At 41.3% G+C, this 24953-nt stretch overlaps 1 protein-coding gene across 2 annotated transcripts in view; it reads left to right on the plus strand.

Annotated features, from left to right (window-relative positions):
- Nucleotides 1-24953, plus strand: part of Atrnl1 (attractin like 1) — a 518026-nt gene that overhangs the window by 169942 nt on the left and 323131 nt on the right. For both annotated transcript variants that reach the window (XM_021219342.2, XM_029541782.1), the window contains exon 26: nt 13638-13716. In XM_021219342.2, the coding sequence (XP_021075001.1) occupies nt 13638-13716 (79 nt within the window). The remainder of the gene's footprint in view (nt 1-13637; nt 13717-24953) is intronic.

Below are 24953 nucleotides of genomic sequence, written 5' to 3' on the forward strand. Positions count from 1 at the left end.
AGAGGAACACTCCTCCATTGTTGGTGGCAATGCAAGCTGCTACAACCACTCTAAAAATCAGTTTGGTGGTTCCTCAGAAAATTGGACATACCACTCCTGGGCATGTACCCAAAAGATGCTCCAACATATAAGAAGAACACATGCTCCACTATGTTCATAGCATCCACCATATTTATAATAACCAGGAGCTGGAAAGAACCCAGCTGTCCTTCAACAGAGAGGAATGGATACAGAAAATGTAGTACATTTACACAATGGAGTACTACTCAGCTATTAAAAACAATGACTTCATGAAATTCTTAGGCAAATGGATGGAACTAGAAAATATGATCCTGAATGAGGTTACCCAGACACAAAAGAACACACATGGTATGCACTCACTGATAAGTGGAAATTAGCCCCAAATCTTGGGTTACCCAAGATACAATTCACCAACCACATGAAGCTCAAGAAGAAGGAAGACCAAAGTGTGGATACTTTGGTCCTTAGAAGGGGGACCAAAATACTCATGGGAGGAAATACAGAGAAAAGGTGTGGAGCAGAGGCTGAAGGAAAGGCCATCCAGAGACTGCCTCACCTGGGGATCCATCCCATATACAGTTACCAAACCCAAACACTATTGTGGATACCAAGAAGTGCTTGCTGACAGGAGCCTGATACAGCTGTCTCCTGATAGGATCTGCCAGAGCCTGACAAATACAGGATGGATGCTCACAGCCAATCATTGGACTGAGCACAGGGTCCCCAATGGAGGAGTTAGAGAAAGGACTGAAGAAGCTGAAGGGGTTTGCAACCCCATAGGCTGAACAACAATATCAACCAACCAGACCCCTCCCCCTTCCACATCCCACCCCCTGCAGAGCTCCCAGGGACTATACCACTAACCAAAGAGTAAACATGGAGGGACCCATGCCTCTAGCTGCATATGTAGCAGAGGATGGCTTTGTTGGACTTCAGTGGGAGGAGGAGCCCTTGGTCCTCTGAAGGCTGGATGCCCCAGGGTAGGGGAATGCCAGGATGGGGAAGCAGGAGTGGGCTGGTGGTTGGGTGAGCACCTTCATAGAGGCAGGGGTACAGGGGATGGGATAAAGGGTTTCCGGAGGGGAAACCAGGAAAGGGGATAACTTTTGAAAGGCAAGTAACGAAAATAGTCAATAAAATATTCAAAAAGAAAAAGGAAAAGAAAAAATGCTTCCATAAGATCTACCTGTAAGGCATTTTTTAAATTACAGACTGATGGGGGAGGGCTCAGCCCATTGTGGGCTATCCCGGGGCTGATACCCTGGGTTCTATGAGAAAACAGTCTGAGATAGCCATGGAGAGCAAGCCAGCAGCCAGCAGCCAGCACCCTCCATAGCCTCTGCATCAGCTCCTGCCTCTGGGTTCCTGCCCTGCTGGAGGTCCTGCTTCCAGTGCCTTTGATGGTGGAGTGTTATATGAAACTTTAAGTGAAAAAAAACCACTTTCTTTCCAAGTTGCTTTAGATCATGGTGTTTCATCACAGCAGTATTAACCGTAACTGGGGTATCTTGTATACCCCGTATATACCTGTGTAACCCGTGTGTCATGGTTATTTTTAACTGTCAAATTGACTCGGTATGGAGTGTCCTAGAAGAATTCTCAATGAAACATTGTTTAGATTAGATTTGTCTAGTCCTAACTGTGAGGCGTTATCTCAGTTACTGTTCCTTGCTGTATGAAGACTCATCCTGCGGGTGTATGTAACCATTGTGGGATGCTCGCCCATGTTCTGACTCTTACATGTATTTGGCCACTAGTATTTGCCTCTCTCTTTCCATATCCCACTGAAGGCATCAGTACTATACAACTGCAACCACTTATTCCACTTTTGTGTGTGTGTTTTCCCCTTTAAAAAAAAAATACATAAACCACTGGCGCTCCAACAGGATTCCCTTCATTGAAACACTTTTCAAGCTATTAGTAGTGAAATCATTAGCCATTTTAGCCTTCTGCTAGAAAACACCATGCCATATGTGCTGACATGGACGGTGGTGTCTTAACCCACAAAGCAGTGAGTGGGTCCATTCCAAGCCCATCACCCTCCCTGGTGTCCCCCTTCCCCTGTCACCTCCCACTTTCTCAAACAACAAATCCTCTGAGGAGGAGATGCCAGCATACAATTTGAACAGCAAAATATTGTTAGAGGAAATTCTCATAGAGGAAACCTGGGAGGGAGCGGGGAGTCCTTCTGTGTCACTATACTGATGGTCTCCATATAGGAGGGAGGCAGCGGCTTTGGGCTTCAATAGAGGCCTTCATCTGTTGACATGGTCATGTGACTTATGTCCTTGGGAAGATGAATATGATATATTGAGTTTGCTGATTATCTATTGGTGACCTCTCCTTAGATGCCTAAAGTCATTTTCTGGATACTGTTTCCTGGGTATGAGCAGAAGCCATTCACACCTCTGGGTGGTTCTTTTCCAGTAGAGGTGCACAGTCCAGTTTTGTACCCATGGGGTTCACTCTTCTGGTGGTGGCTCAGCCCAGACTTCCACCTCTCTAAACACAGTGCTGTTCTGACTCAAAGCTTATTTCCCCATCTTGAGGTGTTCTATAGGCCAGGCTTCTTTCTGGCTTAGCCCACTGGGTTGCCTCTGGATTCTCAGAGGGCGGTGGTAAAGCAGGGCCTTTTGTCTGTGGGGGGTCACCAAGGTGCCAGCTCAGCAGTATTTCCTCTCACTGTATTGTCTCTCTGTTGACTGTCAATAGGTTTTTCAGTTTCCCCTGTATAACTACTTTGAATAGTGTCACTATAAACATTGGTTCATACTTTTACAAACCCCAGTTTGTAATCAGAGTTGCATATTACAGATCATTCCAAATGACTTATGAAGGAACTGTCCTGCTTCGCTCTCTTACCAGCAAGGACGAGAAATGTCCGAGACTTGTATTTAACCTGTGGCCTCACCACCATGAGTTGTACAGAGTGTCAAGACATGTAGATTAATATTTTAAGTATCTAATTTAAGAAGAATCTAAAGGATTCAAAAGCAATGTCTAAAACCCTCAAGCATTAGAAAAACAAACGCAGCAGAGCTACCTGTGGAGGGGAGCGCAGAGATGTAACATGGTCACCAGGCTCTGAGGGAAAACGGCACATGATCTTGCTATTTTTAAGGGTTTTTAAATAGATTTTTTAAAAAATGCAGTAATGTGTATCCCGAATGAACAAGGAAAAAAAGTCCAAGTCCTTAGTAAATACAGTCCTTGGCATGACCCACAAGTATTTATCTCCATGGTTCAAAACCACCCAACCAACCAAACTTCAAAACCCAACAGAGCAAGGGCCAAGACCCGTGTGAAGGATGGACAGGGCGTACGGGTGCCCCCAGTCTCAGCAGTGAGCTCAGATGATATGTCTGTTAATGTGAACGAGGCCTGGGGCTCTGGGGCTCCCTAGGTAGAATCCATAAACAGTGCTTACTGTATTGGAAAATGGCCCCACAATTTTCTCCCTGGCTTCCTTGTGGAAGAAAATAGATGTTTATTCCCCGTTGGCTCTTGTAAATTAGTGTAGTGAATATGACGGGCATAAATCGGTGACAGTGCAGTTTGTGATGAGTAAAACCAACATTCCACAGCTAATCCACAATGCTGAGGTGAGAGCACAGATGGTAAAAACAGACCTCAGAGAGACCTGTCAGTAACTTCACACTTACCCTTAAATGGCGCCACCTAGTGCCCACAAGCCAGCCTGTCCTGATGATAACCTGAATTTTCAATGCATACGTTACATATTTGAAGTGTAACTCCTTGCTGAATATCTTATCTGCAGAGGTCTCAGTCTTTGGATTGTCTTGGATTCTCTTAATAGCACCTTTCATAGATTTAAAACATTTTTAGTTTTATAAAATTCAGAGTAAGTTTTTATTAATTTTGTTTTTAGTGTTGGAACAAACTGCTCCCCAACTCAAGTTTTCTAAGATTTTGTATTTTTATTTCGCATACTTAGGGTTATGTCCCTTGTTAGCCATTTTTGTTGTTGCTTTTCAATAGAAATTTAGCTATCGTTCATTATTTCACATTATTATAGCACGACTTGCCTAAAAGAACTGACCTTTCAGCACACATAAGGTTCCATGCTGGGGAAATCCCTCTGAGCACACCTACCCGCCACCACTGAACTTGAGTGTAAAATCTGTTACGATGCACAGATGGCTGTACATTACAGTGTTCAAGGGCAGCAGAAGAACTGAGAGGAAGGGCGCTTTTGAAATATGGCTGATCTGGCTGGAAGGTTACCAGTGCTCCCAGAGTCTTTCCTGGCCTCGACATAGTGCTGTCTCAGGCATGAATGTGATCACCATTGCCCACAGTGGTCACATTTCCCAGATTGCACTGAAGGTCAGTCAGTGGGGACAACCTCCCTCATTTTTCATTTTATTTATTTTTTTAAGATTTATTTTTATGACTTTTAATTACTTTTTTGAGATCATAATTTATACAATTATATAATTTCCTCTCCCATTTCTCTCTCCAAATTCTCCCGTGTACACTTTCCATTTTCAAATCCACAGCCTCTTTTCCAGTGTTTGCTGTTGTATACGTAACTGTGTACGTACATACATGTGTATGTCTACATTCAGATACAGTGTTACATTCAGATACAGTGTTACTCATATGGATATTTTCAGGTCTGGCCATTTGCTCTTGGATAACCAGTTGGTTATCCAATGCCTCTTCTCTGTGAGACTGTTTCTCCCGCTCTCATTATTGTAGTTTATGCTGGGGGCAGCAAGGTGCCTCAGCATGCAAAGGCGCTTGCTACCAGGTCGTAGGGCCTAAGTTCTGTTCCCAGTGTCCTCTTGAAAGAAGGAGAAATGCAACTCCTTCCAATTCTCCTCTGACTTCCACAGGTGACCTGGGGCATGTGGACGAGGATACAAATTCTGCTCCATCTCAGACTAAACAGGAAGAGTCCCCTTGCCTGTCATAAACCCTTCAGTTGCAGTATACACAGCCCCTGGGGAGCTGGAACGAAATGTAATTGATACTACTTAATAATATCTGCTGGGCAGGGACAGGCCCTGTGAAGTCGATGTAGCAGCAGAGAGAGATGCCTGAGAGGGAACTGAAGGACTTACAGGTGGCTTTGACTGAAGTGACCCTTCGTAACTTTCTCTGTCATGTCCCCTACCCTCAGCGTCGAGTGCTTCATCAGGAGCCAGCTCTGTTTCTTCTGCATGAGAAAAGGGACACCTTCTGTAGGTAGCCTCCACTGGACATATCCCAGTTGATTTTGTTCTTAAGAGGTAAAAACAGCTGAGTTGATTTACAGCAACATGCATATTTCAGATATCCTTATCATCTGTCTGTCTGTCTGCCTCTTAGATCAGAACATTTGGACTTCATCTACCATAATAAATCACAATAGTCTGGGTGTCTTGAAGGCTCGAGATGTGCTAAGTCCGACCTGAGAGCTAAACAGACCAGGTGGCAGCGGCGCTTTGGTGTTTTATGAGGCCCAAGCATTAGACAAATGGCCTCTAGTTCTTAACTCCTTGGCTTTCTTCCATGCTACGTAAGGCAAGGAGGGCATGTCTGGTTCCTTTTCTTATGAGAACACTATGCTGATTAATTCCAGTCAGCGTGATGCAGACCTAAACTTACCCGGGAAGAGGGAACATCAGCTGAGGAATTGCCCCCTTCACATTGCTGGGTGGCCTCCTCTTTTTTTGTTGTTGTTGTTGTTTTGTTTGTTAATTTCTTAATTAAATTATTTTATTTATTTATATTCCAAATGTTGCCCCTTTCCCAGTCTCTTCCCCGCCCCCAGAGTACTTCACCCCCTCCCCTTTGCCTCTGAGAGGGTGCTTCCTCCCACCTCAACCCCACCCCCAGCATCCCCCTTCCCCAGAGCCTCAAGTCTCCCCAGCATTAGCTGTATCCTCTCCCACACAGGCCAGACAAGGCAGTCCTCTGCTACATGTGTAGCAGCCCGTGGATGCTTAGTCTCTGGGTGCTCCCAGGGGTCCAGGTTAGTTGACATTGTTCTTCCTGTGGGGTTGCAGTCCCCTTCAGTTCCTTCAGTCCTTCCCCCAACTCTTCCATAGAGGTCCCTGACCTTTTTCCAGTGGTTTGCTGTAAGGTCATCCCCATTGAGTCCTGGGAACCTCTCACCTTTCAGGCCTCTGGGCCTTTCTAGAGGTTCTCTCTTCACCTCCTGCAGCTACCTATTTCTGTTAATTCTCCTGGCCCTCTAGGCTTCTCCCCGGCCCATACTTGGTCCTTTCCCCCCTTTCTCCTTCCTCACTCCTCCCACCCAGGTTCCTCCCTCCCTCTGCCTCCCATGATTATTTTCTCTCCCCTTCTAAATGGGATCGAAACATCCTCACTTGGGCCTTCCTTCTTGTTAAACTACATATGGTCTGGAAGTTGTATCATGGATATTCTGTACTTTTTGGCTAATATCCACTTATCAGTGAGTACATATCATGCATGTACTTTTAGGTCTGGGTTACCTCACTCAGGATATCTCTAGTTCTATCCATTTGCCTGCAAAATTCATGATTTCCTTGTTTTTAATAGCTGAATAGTTTTCCATTGTGTAAATGAACCACATTTCCTGTATCCATTCTGTGGCTGAGGGACATCTGGGTTCTTTCCAGCTTTGGGTATTACAGATAAGGCCGCTATGAACATGGTAGAGCATGTGTCCTTGTGGCATGGCGGGGCATCTTTTGAGTATATGCCCAGGAGTGGTATAGCTGAGTCTTCAGGTAGAAAACTATTTCCAATTTTCTGATAAACCGCCAGACTGATTTCCTGAGTGGTTAAACAGTCTGCAGTCCCACCAGCAATGGAGGAGTGTCCCTCTTTCTCCACATCCTCTCCTGCATGTGCTGTCACCTGAGTTTTTAATCTTAGTCATTCCGACTGGTGTGAGGTGGAATCTCAGGGTCATTTTGATTGGCATTTCCTTGATGATGGTGGTCTCCGATTTGAGCCATTGTCTTCGTTTCTGATTGATATGGGAGGGCACAGCTCTCCTTTGTGCCTTTGAGTTTCCGTCTCTAGGTGCGTGGGTAGGCCTGGGTTCTGTAAGACAGGTAGCTGAGAAAGCCAGTGGCCACTGCTCCTCCCTGCTCTCTACTTCAGCTCCCAGCTCACACTTCTGCCTTTTCCAACCTGATGCTGGACTATAACCAGAATCAACCAAGCCCTGTCTTCCCTAGGTTGCTTTTGGTGATGGTGTTCATCAACAATAAGCAAACTAGGACAGACAGTGATCTTGTCATATTGGGGCCCTTCTTTATGGAAGATAGTTAAACTCCAATCCCCTCTTTAGGGCTCTTATGTTACTTTTTGGAGGGAAATGTTAACAAATGTCCTCTAAGCCCCAATAGGATGGCAGTGACCGACTGAGTCTTGATTGTCCCCAGTTCTACCTTGGTGAATCAATGAGTTTATTTGGGGTTACTACAGGAGCATGGAACTACTGAAGAGAAGTCTCCTCATCACCATTAACTACTTAGATATCTCGGGTAGGTGGGAGGCTTTGTGGCCCCTTCTCCCAGATAGTCTGACTGCCTCTATATTCTTGGTGAAAAACCATGCCAGTGAGTTCTCTGCCTCAGTGAGGGAGAACTTAATGGGACCGTTCTTATGGGCTCCTGTTGATTATATAAGCTCATACTGGGAAGTATATTTAAGATTCATGTACAAATGCTAGTTTTGGTTAGGCTTTCTGTACTTGTATTTGAAATTCTCTTACCAATTGTACAACGTAGTTTTTGCTTACTGAAAATGATTGGTACCAGAAGAATTTAGGCCTACCTACCAATTTTGAAATGTTTTCATATGTAAGGGATAGCTTGGTTCTGGAACTCACGAGTAAACAAAGCATTCATGTTTTCTATAAACCTCATGCACGTGGGGTGGAGGTAATTTTATGAAGTGTTTCTAGTGCACCCGTGTTTTGTCCACACTATGTGAGGTCAGTTGTAAATTTACTATGTGTTGGAGCAGCTCAGCAATTTAAAGCTGCGATCTGGGAGCATTCACCTTTCAGATTGGATTCTCTCTGCCTCCAGTCACCGTGCCTTACAAGCTAGTGTGCTGTGGTCTCTTGCAGTCAATGTTCTGTTGGCACCAGTCACAGGGGGCTTTTCTTCCATCTTCAGTTCTTTGCAGATGGATAAACTGACAAACCCTAATCCTTGTAAATTCACTTGACATAAACTGACTACATTGTTAACATTTCAGTTGGTGAGAATAAAATCCTCTTGTGTTAAAAGAATTGACTGGTCATTGAGAGGTACATTTTGAGATATCAGTTGTTAAGGGAAATTAATTAATTTAAGGTGAAATCTCTCAAATGGCTGGAAGATTATTTCTCCTTTGTTACAGCAGACCTGTCTTGTCATCCCCTGTAATGTTAACTGGCTGCAGGGCAGGCTCATGTCACCCTGTGCTCTGTGCCCTCTCCCCTTCAAAGCTGGTTCTAGACCAGTGGTTCTCAGCCTGTGGGTTGCATATCAGGTATCATGCATCTCAGATGTTTACATTTCAACCCATAACAGTAGCAAAATTAGTAATGAAGTAGCAACCAATGTAGTTTTACAGGTGGGGGTCACCACAACATGATGACCTGTGTTAAAGGGTTGCAGCATTAGGAAGGCTGAGACCCTGCTCCCGATGGTACTGCCACCCAGTCCCTCTGTCCACCTCCAATGACTATGGAGTTTCCCCTTCTAAGTGAGATTGGGGTCCTCCCTTGGCATCTCCTTATTACCCATTTCTTTGCGTCTGTAGATTGTAGAATTGTTGTCCTGCACTTTATGGCTAATGACCACATATAAGTGAGTACATACTGTATGTGTCTTTCTGGTTCTGGGTTAACTCACTCATGATGACAATCTCAAGTTCCATCCATTTGCCTGCAAAATTCATGATTTTTTTTTAATAGCTAAATAGTATTCCAGTGTGTAGATGTACCACATTTTCTTTATCCATTCTTCATTTGAGGGACATCTAGATTGTTTCCAGTTTCTGACTATTACAAATAAAAAATGCTGTGAACATGGTAGAGCAAGTGTCCCTGTGATATAGTGGGGTACTTTTGGGTATATGTCCAGGAACAGTATACAGCTGGGTGTTGAGGAAAAACTATTCCCAGTTTTCTGAGAAACAGTCAAATTGATTTCCAAAGTGATTGTACAATGTTTTCATGTTAGGGATTCTGTAAAAAATCATCACTTAATAAAGGTTATGATCAAATTATTGTAATATCTCCCCTACATTTCTATTTTTTCATATCATCTCTGTTTTGTGTACTTTTTGGTAAAATTATTTCTGTTACTATATTCATTACATAGATGTTGTATAAATGTTTAACCCCAATCTGGGTTTTTTACTCCACCCTTGACTGATCAGCTGCTGGATAAAAGACACACAACTTTTATATTTATAATAAGCCTTTATCAGCGCTAGAGCTGGGCAGATATCTTCCCTCTACACTATTTAAATCTATCCTTTTGATTACCCCAATTTACTACTTTATATTTATAATAAGCCTTTACAGCTCTTGGCTATAGGCATCTTTATTCACCAATCAGGGATAACTTGGGGGGCAAGGTTACATAGTATCACTTGGGTCCCTTGCCACTCTCTCATCTTTGGGGCAACCAGGCCTTGGGGCCCGGACTTATCATCACAATACATAGCCCCAGGCCACACCGCAGCACATAGATGTGTTGACCCTCCAGAGCTTGCTACTGTTCTTTTTTTTATTATTATTATTTTTATTTTTATTATTATTATTATTTTCTTTATTTACATTTCAAATGCTATCCCAAAAGTTTCCTATACCCCTCCTCCCACCTCTGCTCCCCTACCCACCCACTCCCACTACTTGGCCCAGGCCTTGCCCTGTGCTGGGTCATATAAAGTTTACAAGACCAAGGGGCCTCTCTTCCCAGTGATGGCTGATTAGGCCATCTTCTGCTACATATGCAGCTAGAGACACGAGCTCAGGGGGTACTGGTTAGTTCATATTGTTGTTCCACCTGCTTGTGGACGTTGTACATCGTGGTGCGCACTAGGCTCCGCACCACGATGTACAACGTCCACAAGCAGTGCGAGCATCCACTTCGGTGTTTGCCAGGCACTGGCATAGCCTCACAAGAGTCCGCAATATCAGGGTCCCTTCAGCAGAATCTTGCTGGCATGAGCATTAGTATCTAGGTTTGGTGGCTGATGATGGGATGGACTCCCGAATGGGGTANTCTCTGGATAGTCCATCCTTTCATCTTAGCTCTAAATTTTGACTCTGTACCTATATCCTTTCATGAGTATTTTGTTCCTTATTCTAAGGAGGAATGAAGTATCCACCCAGTGGTCATCCTTCTTGGTTTTCTTCTGTTTTGCATAATGTATCTTGGGTATTCTAAGTTTCTGGGCTAATATCCGCTTATCAGTGAGTGCATATCTAGTGACTTCTTTTGTGATTGGCTTACCTCACTAAGGATGCTACTGTTCTTGGACGACATAGTTTGCCTTTCTCTCTTCTCTTTCCCGCCCCCCTGTCTTCCTTGTTCTCCCTCCCCTCTTCCTCTAACTTCTCCCCCTCTCCCATTCCCTGTCTCTTTCCTTCTCCTTTCTTTCCTCTTTATTGAAAGCCCATATATCTGTTCCCCATAGTGTCCATTCCAGACATTCACAGGAACCACTTTATGGAATAGTAGAGAAAGAAACTTCTAAGAAAGTAGCCCAAACTGATTTCCCTCCTGTGGAAAAATAGTAACAAAATCAAATTGCCCATTAAAACCTTTTGATGTTACCAATTAAAACCTTTGGTTTAGCGATAAGGAAAAGATAACTTAAAGAGCTAGTCCAGTATATTTCAGTGAGTTATATGATCAAAGTTTACTCCCCTTCATGCAAAATGGAATCGACAGAAAGCAGCACACAGAACACTGTCCCATCATGCTTCCCAGGGGACTCAGGAAGTGTAGATTCTGTCATTAAGATTCCAGATGGAGTCACCGAAGGCTAACTGTAACTTCATGACTCTTAGACACTGCTATCCTGACAAGAATCGGAGTTGGGCCCATTGGCTCAAGTCTATAATATTGTCTTCTTCCGCTGAAGAGAGTGGAGTTGCAAAGGCCTCATACTCTGCTGTTCTTATTTACCGTAGAAGTGATTCTCTTTACTTGAGTCAAGGAGTTTGAGTCAGAAGGAATTTTAAATCTTCTAGGAGAGATTCAGCGCCTTCCCCATCTACAGTAATTCTACTCATGCACCTGTTGTGACACAGATGAAATGACTCTGGTATTCAAATCATGTTTGATATGTGACTGTAGGTAAGCTGTCACCTACTACTATAGTTGTCCTTAAGGAAACAGATGACAAAAGTAAGGTCAGATTACGTATGAAGGATGAAAAGATTGCCTGGTTTTGCATTTAGCTGGAACAGAAATGTCAGAGGAAAAAAACCTTTCCTGTTAATACTTGTGAAGTATACACTTAGTAACAGTCTCCATGCCTCACTGCCTCTTCAGGGCCCTGTACAAGGCACGTAAGTGCAGGCGTGCTTAGGGGAGTAGAGAACCACTTGCAGTACTTGTCTATAGATGGAAGTCATTTTATTTTGAACACTATGAATGAGTTCATTTTAGAATGATAAGCTTATATCTTTTGTGCTAAAATATTTTAAGGATATAATGATGTCTCTGAAATTGAAATGGACCTTTGGACTCCAGTATGCCAGTTCTCACCACTGTTAAAGTGCCAATTCTCACCTCTGTCAAAGTGCCAGTTCTCACCTCTGTCAAAGTGCCAATTCTCACCTCTGTCAAAGTGCCAGTTCTCACCACTGTTAAAGTGCCAATTCTCACCTCTGTCCAAGTGCCAGTTCTCACCTCTGTCGAAGTGCCAGTTCTCACCTCTGTTGAAGTGCCAGTTCTCACCTCTGTTGAAGTGCTAGTTCTCATCTCTGTCGAAGTGCCAGTTCTCACCTCTGTTGAAGTACCAGTTCTCACCTCTGTTGAAGTACCAGTTCTTACCTCTGTTGAAGTGCCAGTTCTCACCACTGTTAAAGTGCCAGTTATCCCCTCTGTTGAAGTACCAGTTCTCACCACTGTTAAAGTGCCATTTCTCACTTCTGTCAAAGTGCCAATTCTCAACAATATCTAGTAACCTGAGGGCAGCATGAAAAATGCAGTTTCCATGGAAATAATTAAGATCTAGACAGAGTTCCTCAAACTAGACAACTTTGACAGTCTGTGCATATAAAGTCTGTGTGTGTGTGTGTGTGTGTGTCTGTGTGTGTCTGTGTGTGTCTCTGTGTGTGTCTGTGTCTGTGTCTGTGTGTCTTAAGTGTTAAGCACCATCACACAATCAAATGGTGACAATGCATGACACTTGATATGTCTCCTTGATTGACTCCTGGAGAGGAACTGCTGAGCCAGAGGGTTCACATAGGCCTTCGCAGATGTAAGAAGTTTCAGAATGTAGCACGCCAATTCAATTTCTCTCATAATAGAACGGATGTTTGGTGGTCAGAGTGAGCATATTTTCATAGTTTGAGCTAACTAAAAGTGAAAATCGTTGACTTGTGAGTCAGCAGTTTCTCAGAAGACAGCTTAATTAGGTAAATTACATACTTTGTCACTGTCTGAGATTACCAAGGATTTCTTTTCTAGGAAGGATTATGAACTACATAATCTCTTAAATCCTTTGAAATGATAAGATGCTGTGATTTTGGCAGTAAAAAAAGCAGATGTAGATTTGCAAAATTAATCTTCTCCGTGTGTGTCCCCCACAGCCCCCCCCCCACACACACTGCCTCTGTCTCTGTTTTCTGTGGTTAAGGACCAGGTCTTTAACTATTTAGGAAAATGTCTTCCCACAGAGCTATGTGCCCAGACCCAGAATCTGTTTTTGTGAAAAAGAGAACTGCCTTCTTAAAACTGATATTGTTAGTTTTTAAAAATATACACTTACTCATTTTTGTTTAGTGGAAGGGGATGCCTGCCCTCCTCAGTCACACGTGGGCACCTCAGGACAGCTCTGAAAGGTTGGTTGGTCCTCCACCTCCTCCTCCCTCATGAGGGTTCCAGAGACAAAATTCTGGTCCTCAGGGTGGGCAGCACACACCTTCACCAAGAGAGCTACCTGAAAGCCTCTTAAATGGAATTTTAAGGGGAGTCTATAGTTTAAAGAAGTAATTTGGGATGTAATCTGCATTTGTTGATCTTATAATGGGTCAAAAAGGATGAAAGAAAACAGACTTTCTCAGGAGATTTCAAAGAATGAATGGTTCCCATTCTCAACAGAGAAATCCTCAGCTGAGAAGTGAGTCTGTTGATAGAAGGAAGGGCATTTAGTTCAGTTGACAAGTTTGTGGACAGTGTCCTCTAAATGTTGTGTGTATATAGATATTAATCTTTATTATCCTGGATGATTCTATTGTTAGACAAACTAGAAAAAGAAAAGAAAAGGAAACAGTTCACAAAGAAACAAGTGAGTTGATTATGGAAGAAATTCTTTTAAAATACTTAACATGATGAATTCTTACTTCTCTGTATTTTAATTTACTTCATATTGTTTTACTTGACTGTATATTTCAAGTGTATCATGGGTACAATTATTTGTGCTTTATTTTGTAGTTGTTTTTTATCTTTACTGCTGGTGGCTGCCGTGGTCTGGAAGATCAAACAAACTTGCTGGGCTTCTCGTCGGAGGGAGGTAGGCAGTGATGTTGTTACCTAATCTCTCTATGAGGGTCTGAGCAGACGTGGATCTCTGTTACCTCAGGAATCTGCTCCTTTCCAGTACTGATTTGTCAAATCAAATTTACACATTCGTATTAAACAATCTTTCGATTTTTAATATTTTAGAGTTGAATACCACAATCATTTTAGGACACTGTGCATATGATGTTACAGGTTTTGTTGATAGTATTAGAATTCATCATGAATACTGATATTAGTTCTGTTAACTAATAAGTAACATATTTAGTTTGACATTTAATTACAGTGTGAGAACACTGTTGTACAACAGTATCTCTGTTGACGTTAAGGCAATTCTGAGTATCCTCATATGTTTGCCTTAGGGAAGATATCTTCTATGGGGGAAGGTGATTCGAATCCTTGACATTTCCTGGCCATCTGATTACTCAGCTATGTCTAAAGAAACAGGTCACTCCGATGCACTTGCATGTTAGAATTAATCATGATATTCCTTACAGTTGTAATGTTGGTTAAAGAAAGGTTATACTCTCATAAATGTCATTTGACCATGTAAACACATAGACACTTTCTTGTCTTTTGACATATTGGATAGTGGAAAGAAAGAAGAAACAACTTATGAGCAAATAGCCAGGTTTATTGTTCTGTAGCTTGTATAGTAAAAACTCTTAGTTTCCATTTACTGGTCTACTGTGTTGCATTAAGACTATTATTCGAATGTTAGCATTACCAGTAACTTACTTGCTGGGCATTTTTCGGCATTTTTATGTGCCCGTTTAACTGTGCCTATAAGAAAATATTTAAAGCTAATTGAAACAATCTAGAGTACTTGAGGCTAGAAAATTAGTGAATATGACATGAACTTATAAGTTTCCTATATTTCAAAACCCAGTGCCTGCTTTAATGTATTTGGAAATATGATGTTCTTCCAAGTTTTTGTTCACCTCAGTCCTGTGCTCATCTGTGAGTCAATGTCTGACCAGTACAGCAAGATCAAGAACCAACTTGGTGAAGCTTTATGATAAAAGAGTAATCTTGGTGAAAGGGGATTAATTCTGTGTGGATTCTAACAATCTCTGGTCCTAGCAGAAGGCATGGTGCAAAAAGCATAGCTCTAAGACCGATGGCAGGCAGGGAGTTGGTAACCGAATGGAGCTGGTCACTGTGCTTCTGTATCCATTAGAAAGCAGATCAGGACCAGCAATGACCTGCATTCTGAAGTTCAGTGGTTAGCGACCTGCTCTCAACACTCTGAGATGGAGCTCAGCTCTGCTCCACCCACTGGGTGTCTGGCCATGAGGAAGTCTGCTGAACCTCCTTTTCATCATAAAGATTGCTGTGTGATTGACTCTAAGTCCAGATTGAATTTATATATAGAATCTTCACTTATATGAAGTAAGCTCAGAAACAATACAATTATTTACTCTTTGAAAATATAACATATTTACTCTTAAAAAAAAAAACCCTGTTATTTTTGTATCTTACATTCTCTCTTTTAAAAAAAAAAATGACGAGCATATTTGGTTTAATATTCTCTCACCTCGGAATTTTTGTTACATTATTTTAGAACTTTTAAAATATTCTTATATTTTGATCATGTTAAAATCCTCCAAAATGACTCGGTGGCCGTGAAAAGGGGTAGAGAGAAGCAGGGAGGAGCAGCTACTGTTGCTGGGATTAGGTTGCCACATCCATGAAAGCATGCTGTGGCCGAGGGTCTTCTCTCAGTGTGAAGCTTCTGTCTCTAAAACACTCTTCTCTGTCACAGTTGCATTTGCTCACCTCTGCCTAAACAGGCAGATCTACAGGGGTGAGGTTCCCTGCTACAGGCGTGCTTCAAATAGGTTTTTTTCTTCAATTCATGGTTTCTAAATACTTTTCTTTTTCTTTATTGGTTATTTATTTACATTTCAAATGTTGTCCCCCTTTCCGGTTTCCCCTCTGCAAATCCCCCATCCCATCCCCCTTCCCTTTTCCTCTATGAGGGTGCTCCCCCCCACTCCCTCCCCCAGGGCTTCACCAATGTAGCATCCCTCTATGCTGGGGTGTCAAGCCTCCACAGGACAATGAAAGGCATTAAATGTTGTGAGAACAATCTGTATGTTAGTGTTCATAGTAAAAGTGATGTTGTTGGTTATCTTGGTTGGTAGTCAGGTACCGGTTTAGAGGATTTTTATTTCATTGAACAGTTATTTCCAGGTTTGTTTTCCTAAGGCCCAGAGAGTCAAAGGACACATGTTGGCCAGGGATGTTTTTACTTAACACTGGGAAGGCAATTCCCCAGTTTTGTTTTCTGATCTCCAACTACTTTTATGTCATTACATGCCCTTATGATGATAACTGTATTCTCAGACGATATGCGAGCAGAGGCAAATGCTGTGTGACTTAGCCTCTCCTTACTCAGCGTGACAGAGTCTGTTCTGTTCCCAAGTTGTGCAGCCCTCATGCATACTTGTCTACAATGAGCCTCCCCCCCCCCTTAGAAACACTGAGCTACTAACTGTTGTTATGATTTAGGCTCATCTGGGATTGACAGAATGTCAGTTTATTTGCAATGATATATTTTTCTTAGAATTTTGTAATGTAGCGCCAAGGAAATGTTAGTGATCCCCCTCCCCGCTAAAAAAAGACAGGAGTAGATCTCATGTAACTCACAGCAGGGTCTTTATTCTACTTGAGCTAGCTCAGGCACCTCTGGGATATACTCCTGTCACACAGGTCGGTTTTGTAGGTAGGGTAGCCCTGAATATCCACTGGGGCAAGGCTTTTTTTTTTTTTTTTTTTTTTTTTTTTTTCAAGACAGAGTTTCTCTGTATAGCCTAGGCTGTCCTGGAACTCACTTTGTAGACCAGGCTGGCCTCGAACTCAGAAATCCACCTGCCTCTGCTTCTCGAGTGCTGGGATTAAAGGTGTGCGCCACCACACCCAGTGGGGCAAGGCTTTATAGTAAGCAGCAAACAGGGATGTGGGGAAGGAGTAAGTGTGCAAGCATCCTATTGGAAAGCTTTTGTGGCCTTTAACATAATTGGCTGGGGCTTAATTTCTCTTCCCCTCCTCATTGGTGGTCGTAGCGCAGGGGGTGGGCTTGTAACCTGGGGGTGCAGGATTGTTGGAGGAATGACCTGGAGACACTGGTCTTGCTGGGGATTAGCCTAGAGACTGGAGCTAGGCTTAGGTTTTGTTGGGGGACAACTTGGAAACTAATGCTAGGTACCAGCCTGTTAGTTTACCTGAGTTCAAACTTAGGTCAGGTTCTCTAAAATGGAGTCTGGACTTAAAAGATTTGGCCTCTCAGTAATTGTTTTTATAAAAGTTGTGGTGTTTTTCCAATTATAAGGACTGCTTTAAATGAAAGTAACTTAAATCATATATTGGATTTAACCATACAGCATATTGCTTCTTATTCTTTGACACCTTAATTTCTCTTAAACTTGAGTACACTTTTTGTAACATAATTTTAATATCAGTCACCTATGATTATTATTACTTTTGAATAAGACATCTAAGAATTCAAGGGCTCTTAAAAGTCTATAAAGACTTCAATTTGGATATTACCTCTTCAAATTGGTTCCTATGGTGATTTGCCCGTGGCATAATATGAAAACTTTCTTTGGACCCATGAGAAGGGATGAAAAAATAATGGATATTGGTTCATTGGAAGGCTGAGTACATTATTATTGCTTGCTCATTTTACACAGGTAAATTAGAACATGCAGCTTCCAGGGTATATTCCATTGTTTCTAGACATCACATTAAAATATTTCTTTATAAAAGATGTGTGTTAAAAATGACTTGACAAGTCGCTGGTTTGAATGTCTTCATATTAATATTGCAGTTTGAGGGTTTTTTTTTTATGTGTATGGTTTAAGCCTGCATGTTTGTCTGTATACCACATGAATGTTGAGGCCTGTTGTTTGAGGTCTAAAAGAGGGTATCGGACACTCTGGAACTGGAGTTGCAGATGGTTGTGAGCTGCCCTGTGGGTCCTTGGGATTGAATCCAGGTCTAAAATGAAAAGCAAGCTTTTTTAATCCCTGAGCTATCCAGCCCCAAGTTTGATATTTTTACGGTGATCATAATACCTAGACATATCAAGATTTTTAATTTTTTCTTAATCATATACTTGACTAACAAAAAAAGGTCCTGGAAGTTTGGAGTTTATTTTTCTTGCTGTATTACAGACTGATTGTTAAATTTAAATAAGAAAAGAAGGATCAGGGCTATATATTTTGAACCAGCTGTCTTTAAAACACATTCAACACATAACACATGAACACACAGTATTTAGGGAGCCCCTGGATTATTGGGTTAAACATGGGGGTGAGACATGATCTATGAAATTTTTGTTTTTGCAAATGAGATGAATAATTGAAATCAGTGTGAAGTGTTGACTAATTGTATGTAGAATCAATATGGAAAGATTTGCAATGGTCTTTAAAAATATGAAATATAGAAAACATTTCCTGAAATTACAATTTTTAAAATATTGGCATTGCCATCATATTTAGGTCCAATTACTTAGGTAGATCAAGAAATGGCCAGGAATAGTGACTTTCTCTGAGTAAATATTATGGGATTGACCATAATACCTTGCATTTTATATATTCTGAAAAGTATCTGCACTCAGATATATTAGCTATGCATGCTTAAGTCCTTATGTCTCCCCCAATTTTATGTGCTAACTGAAATATAAAAGCCTTAATTATAATTGAGAATTTCATATATGAGTACACTGTATATAAGTCCTTTCCACCCCTCCCTGTCCTCTGCAGCTCCTCCTGTGTTACATGCATGCACAGACATGTATGTGCACACATGTATGTATACACACATGCATTTACATACACATGCATTTACACACATGCATGTACATGCACAACCCACTGAATCCTGTCTATGTCCATGTCTACAGATGTGCTTAGGACTGGAAAATCTATCCGGGGCCTTTCCTATAGAAAGCTTCCTTCTTCAGCAGCCATTGACTGCCCTGAGCCCTGCTTTGAGGGTGTGGCCTTGAAGAATTTTCACCCATCCATTTTGGCATGTTTCCTGGAATATTCTTATGTACATGGCCATATTGTTGAGAGTTCCCAGGCACAGCACACTGTCGTGCGTAGAGGAAGCTGCCTTGCAGCAGTCATCCCTGTCCTTTGGCTCTTAGAAGCCTCCCCACTCTTCCTCAGTGTTTCTGAGCTGTAGCTGTATAGTTCAATTAGGCTGAGCATCTAATAGCTCCTTCTTTGGATTTTGACCATTGTGGATTTCTGTAGTAACCTCTGAGTTCTGCAATGCAAAAAGACTTTCTTGGATGGGGACTCAGTATTACACTTTCTGTGGACATGAGGATAGTATTTAGAATACAGATGGAGGTTCTGTTTATTTAGGAGCATGGCAGCATTAGATTATCTTCTAGACTCTGTGACCTCTCCTGCTACAAGCTCTTGTCTAGCTGGCAGAATCAGGCATGAAATTTCCTCCTTGTTAAAAGGACTCCATGCTCAACTTTATTTGGGATATTCTGGTAAGTTGGTCACTACTGTGGTCCCCTGGGCATTGTCTGCTCAATGTGTCAGCCCCCATTCTTGATTAGTGAGGGAGCAGTATGGGTGTGTAGCAAACACCACATGTGAGCTATGCACATTACCCTTCCAGTTAACAGACAAATTCTGTAATCTAGTAATTACATTTTACATAATATGCTCTTCAGGTATATAACTGCCTCGTACTTCAAAGTAAACTCATTCAAAGATATTTATAGAGGACTTTTTATATGAAAAAGATTTCTATTATTTAAAAAGATTCTTGAAGTAAATTCCACCTTCTTACTATGAGATGTGTGGTTGACAACAGAATGAAGTACAGATGTGTTAATCATACCGTTCTTTCTTCCTGTAACTTCCTGGAGTTTCGTTCTAGGTTTATTGTTCAGGAAATGCAGAAGCAAATCAGTCTTTCCAAATTGTAGCCTCAGATATGTGTGCGTTTTAAAACATTCATTGTCTGGGACATACACAGCATGCTCTTTCTCATAGCGTGTGCTTATGGGTAGGTCTACGTGCATGGAAATGGGTGCCACTAAAATTAACTCTGGGTATAGGGTGGGTGTTGAAGACAGTTGGCCATGATTTTCTAATTATATCATAAACAAATACTTACATTAAAGCCAAGAATGAAGAGCCTGAAATTTAAGAATAAGGCGTTTTGCCAAATTAGTATTTATCTTGGCCAAAGAGATATATAGTTTCCTTCCTCCTTCTTGTGGATTCTAGTCAGGATTGCTAGCACATAGTAACTAGAGAAGCTATAACTCAAAATTAAGTTTGTCAGATTCCAGAATCTTAGCTCATTTAAGTATATACAGAATTCCAAAGAGAACCTAAATGAAAGCAGGTTTGATCCTGTAATTGACCATTTATTATATACCCTGAACATCTGTTTGTCATAGTGGGAATGTGCTGTGGTTAATGGAAAATGAAGACGCGATCAACCTTTATTTGGTCGAGCTTTTAGGAAGAAATGGCTTGCTCAGTTCCAGCACAGTGCTCCCTTGCCACCAAGAGCCACAGTGCTCCCTTGCCACCGAGAATCACAGTGCTCCCTTACCACCGAGAATCACAGTGCTCCCTTACCACTGAGAACCACAGTGCTCCCTTACCACTGAGAACCACAGTGCTCCCTTACCACTGAGAACCTCAGTGCCCTGACAACCAAGAACCACAGTGCTTCCTTACCACTGAGAATCACAGTGCTCCCTTACCACTGAGAACCACAGTGCTCCCTTACCACCGAGAACCACAGTGCTTCCTTACCACTGAGAACCACAGTGCCCTGTTACAACCAAGAACCACAGTGCTCTCTTACCACTGAGAACCACAGTGCTCCCTTACCACTGAGAACCTCAGTGCCCTGAAAACCAAGAACCACAGTGCTCCCTTACCACTGAGAACCACAGTGCTTCCTTACCACTGAGAATGTTTATTTTATATTTATTGAAAGGCCTTTCATAGGATTATGTAGAGATGGACCTACTCATATGAATTTCATGTTTACACACAAAAAAGGAAAGTAGAAACAAATTAAACTACTTCCGAAAAATTTTCAACTTCATACTGTGGGTTTTCACGAATGAGCCGAAAGGTTTTGTTTGCATGTATGTCACTGACCAGCACAATGGTGTTTACATTCATGGATTCAGTGACACTTACATCAGAACTACCATCTTCCCAGCAGTGGCCTATATGACATCATCAACTGTAGAACACCTCACTTGAGAGATATTAAAATGAGTTTAAAAATGTCAATTATGGGTAGGGCCAACTTTTAAAAGATTATGCTGTGGAGTTAAGCAATGCCAAGTATTTATCTGGTGCATCCTTTTAAGTGTATCATACTTCAATGCATATTAGTTGCTTTTATTGTTGTCTATGTGCACTATAAAGAAAAATAGGCATTGGATTACCTGTTAGAATCATGAGTAGAAACTCCTGCCTATGTTGGACTGTTTTCTTTCTCTTCATCTCTTCCCAACAATGGTTTTCTTTAAAGATTTTAAAATAACTCTTGTTATTCTGTGTGTGCACCCATGTGCATGTGTATTCTGACATGCATGTGTGTCATGACCCATGTGTGGAAGTCAGAACCACTTTGTGGATTTTTCCCTGGATTCCAGGAGCTAAAACTGAGGTCATTAGGATTGAGGAGAAACACCCTGTGCTGCTTGTTTTCTGTAAACTTGATACAGGTAGTCATCAAGTTTGGAAGAGGGAGCCTCAGTTGAAAATAAAAAAAGCCCCCAGCAGATTGTTCAGTGGCATGTCTGTGGTGAAGTTTCATGATTAATGATTAACGTATAGAGCCCAGCTCACTGTAGGTGGTGCCACACCTGGGTGATTATTCTGGGCTCTGTAAGAAAGCAGGCTGAGCAAGCATGAGGAGCAGGCCAGTAAGCAGCAGTGCCAGCCTCCAGGAGTGCCAGCCTCCAGGTTTCTATATTGACTTGCCCTGGATGATGTACTACAAATTCTATTATGAAATAAATCCTTATTCCCCAAGTGGCCTCTGGTCTTGGTGGTTTTTCACAGCAACAGAAGCCCAAGACACTATTAACACACTTGATGACCCATTGCCAGTGGTTTCCAGAGCAGGACTTTCAATATCATCAACAAATCTTTAGGCAACATAGCATATGTATAATGTGTGTATGATGTTTGTTGTTTATATGGTAATGTAGACATACACGTGTGTATATATGTTTATATTTGTATTCCACTGTATTAATGCATATGCATAGACTAGGAAATTCTGGAAGGAGACTGGAGTCTGCTGTATTTGTTTATTTATTTATGGATTTAAAAAATTGTTGCAATTATAGCATAATTCCACTCCTCCCTCTCCTCTTCTCCCTCTACACCATCCTGTATACTGCTCCTTATTCTCTTTTGAGTTCATGGTCTCTTTATTCATTAATTGTTTATATATATAGTGTGTGTGTGTGTGTGTGTGTGTATTCCATGAATTATTCTAGAATTATATGAAAGAAGTTTGAGTTTTGACATTAGAGTTGAAACAATGAAAATGGACTATAAAGTTGATATTCTTCCTGTGTTTTGTATTGACATCATCCATTTCATGTCAGTTGATGCGCAAAGACTTTTTACTTTATTATTAATGTTAGAATTAAGACAAACATTCACAGATGTGTTGAGTGTCCTTCTGCATGCGACCATTACACTTGTAGAATTTCTTTGATGCCTGTATAGAATTTGGGCATTGATGCGGAGTGAACCCAGTGTAGACTTTGCAGATACTTTGTTTTATAACCCCTGGCAGTGTGTGGGGATACTTTGTTTCATAAGCTAAATATTTCTACTTATGGGTGTCTAGAGTCTATCCATCTGCTTCTAACCTAAGGGAAGATGCTGCTAGTGTGTTGTGGGGATAATGTCTTGTGCACTGTATAAAAGCATCACATGTCATTCACGAGGGACCAGAAGGTGGAACCCCCAGCAGAATGAGGAACTTTAGGAGATAGTCAGGCATGGGAGGTTTGCCACTTGGACCTGGAGGAAACCAGACTTAGGATACTGAGGAGAGGTAACCCGTCATGTGACAAATATAGAATAGTATAGATGGGTTAATTGAGTTCTGAGATAATTGGGAAACAATCTTAGCTTAAAGGCTTAGGCGCTTATTCATAAATAAATAAACTTCCATGTAATTAGTCAGGAACCAGGGAGAACATAAAAAGTACAGTTACAGTATGATAGTTTTATTTGGGCTGATTATGAATTGTTCAGGTCTAAATAAATCAAATGGCAGGAGAAAGTTATCTTAATATTCAAGTTTACCTTTAATTTGGAATAAATGTGCTTTCTTCTATTATCAAATCCTGTAGTGCTGCTTTCGCAGTAGCTCAATTGCGTTATTTGTAACAAGGAGACAGTTAATACACGGAATGATTCTGACAGTGTGCACAGCCCAGTCACCACAAGTGGCTCACAAGCCTATGATCAGGAAGAAAATCTTTGGTTGATTTTGTGTTTTCTGTAGAGGAGCCTAGGCATCTCATGTCCAGGCATCCCGGCACAAGCACGGCGCCCTTATCTAGAAAGTGCCTTTTATTGTGCTGAGGGCAATGTTCATCGCTTCCCCAAGGCTCCTGTAATTATAATTTGATTTACTTTCTTGTCATTTAATGCGGTGAATTGTCCTTTAAATGTATTTATGCAACACATTCTTTAGAGTGTATTGAATGAACACGATTTAGCTTTACTTATGATTTGAGTTTTGAAAATGAAATTATTACATCTTAATTATTTTAAGGCTGAAACCCATTATTATATTTTGGCTCCACCTTTGCACATGGGCAACAACCCAAGCTTTGGTCTATTCCACAGCCGAACCAGGTTGATTTTGATGGACACTTTCCTCTTACCTTGAATAGCTAAGGATGACAGTTATTTTTTCCCCCTAGAGCTAGCTCCTTTTGTAGACACCGTTTCCCATTCTTTGGCAAATTGGTATCATGAAGTTTTATTCCAGTAATGGGAGAAAATGTTTAGAAGTAATTTTTCTTTTTATCAGAAGCAAACACAGGCAGTTTGCCTTCAGAATGGACCATCATCCCAATGATGGACCGTTTGTTATTACTTGGAGAGTCATTATTTGACCAGCAGATGAGCTAACATAAATTTAGCATTTTGTATCTCTTTGTTGTTTTCATATAAATTTTAATAGGTAATATGTCTTTTAGCCTCAGAATTCAAAAGTACATTCTTGTCCAGACCCTTGATCGTCTCTATGCAGCTAAGCAGCTGGCTTTATTTTATCAGGCGTATTCTTCCAACCTTCTTATGTGCATTCACACCAGCACACATTCTCCTTTCTGCATCTTCTAACCTTATGTGCATCCACAGGCCATGGGACCACACATTCCTTTTTCTACATGACCTCATGAGTGACATTATACTCTACTTAACAGATTTTCATCTCTAATCCTTAAAAATCTAATGAATTACTGTAGTTCAAAATTACTTATCATCTTAAAATAACATTTACATGAGTTGATGAGATTAAACATTTGTCCTTTTATTAACATTATTTTTTATTATTTATTGCTGTAGTAAAGGATAATATATACATATTGTACTGGTTAGTTTTGTGTCAACTTGACACAGCTGGAGTTATCACAGAAAAAGGAGCTTCAGTTGGGGAAATGCCTCCATGAGATCCAGCTGTAGGGCATTTTCTCAATTAGTGATCAAGTGGGGAGGTTCCTTGTGGGTGGTGCCATCTCTGGGCTGGTAGTCTTGGTTCTATAAGAGAGCAGGCTGAGCAAGCCAGGGGAAGCAAGCCAGAAAAGAACATCCCTCCATGGCTTCTGCATCAGCTCCTGCTTTCTGACCTGCTTGAGTTCCAGTCCTGCATCCTTTGGTGATCAACAGCAGTATGGAAATGTAAGCCAAATAAACCCTTTCCTCCCCAACTTGCTTCTTGGTCATGATGTTGTGCAGGAATAGAAACCCTGACTAAGACACATATATTCACACACACACACACATATATATATAATTAATTTATTTTTTGAGATCATAATATAATTACCTCATTTCATTTTCCCATTCCCTTTCTCCCCTCAAACCTTTCCAAACACATCTACTTGCTCTTTCACGTTCAAATTTTTCAAGGTTACACGCATATATATTTCTGAAGACATAAAAGCACCCTGCTCAGTCT

The sequence above is a fragment of the Mus pahari genome, chromosome 1 (genome assembly GCF_900095145.1).
Source record: "Mus pahari chromosome 1, PAHARI_EIJ_v1.1, whole genome shotgun sequence".
NCBI classification, from domain to species: Eukaryota; Metazoa; Chordata; class Mammalia; order Rodentia; family Muridae; genus Mus; species Mus pahari.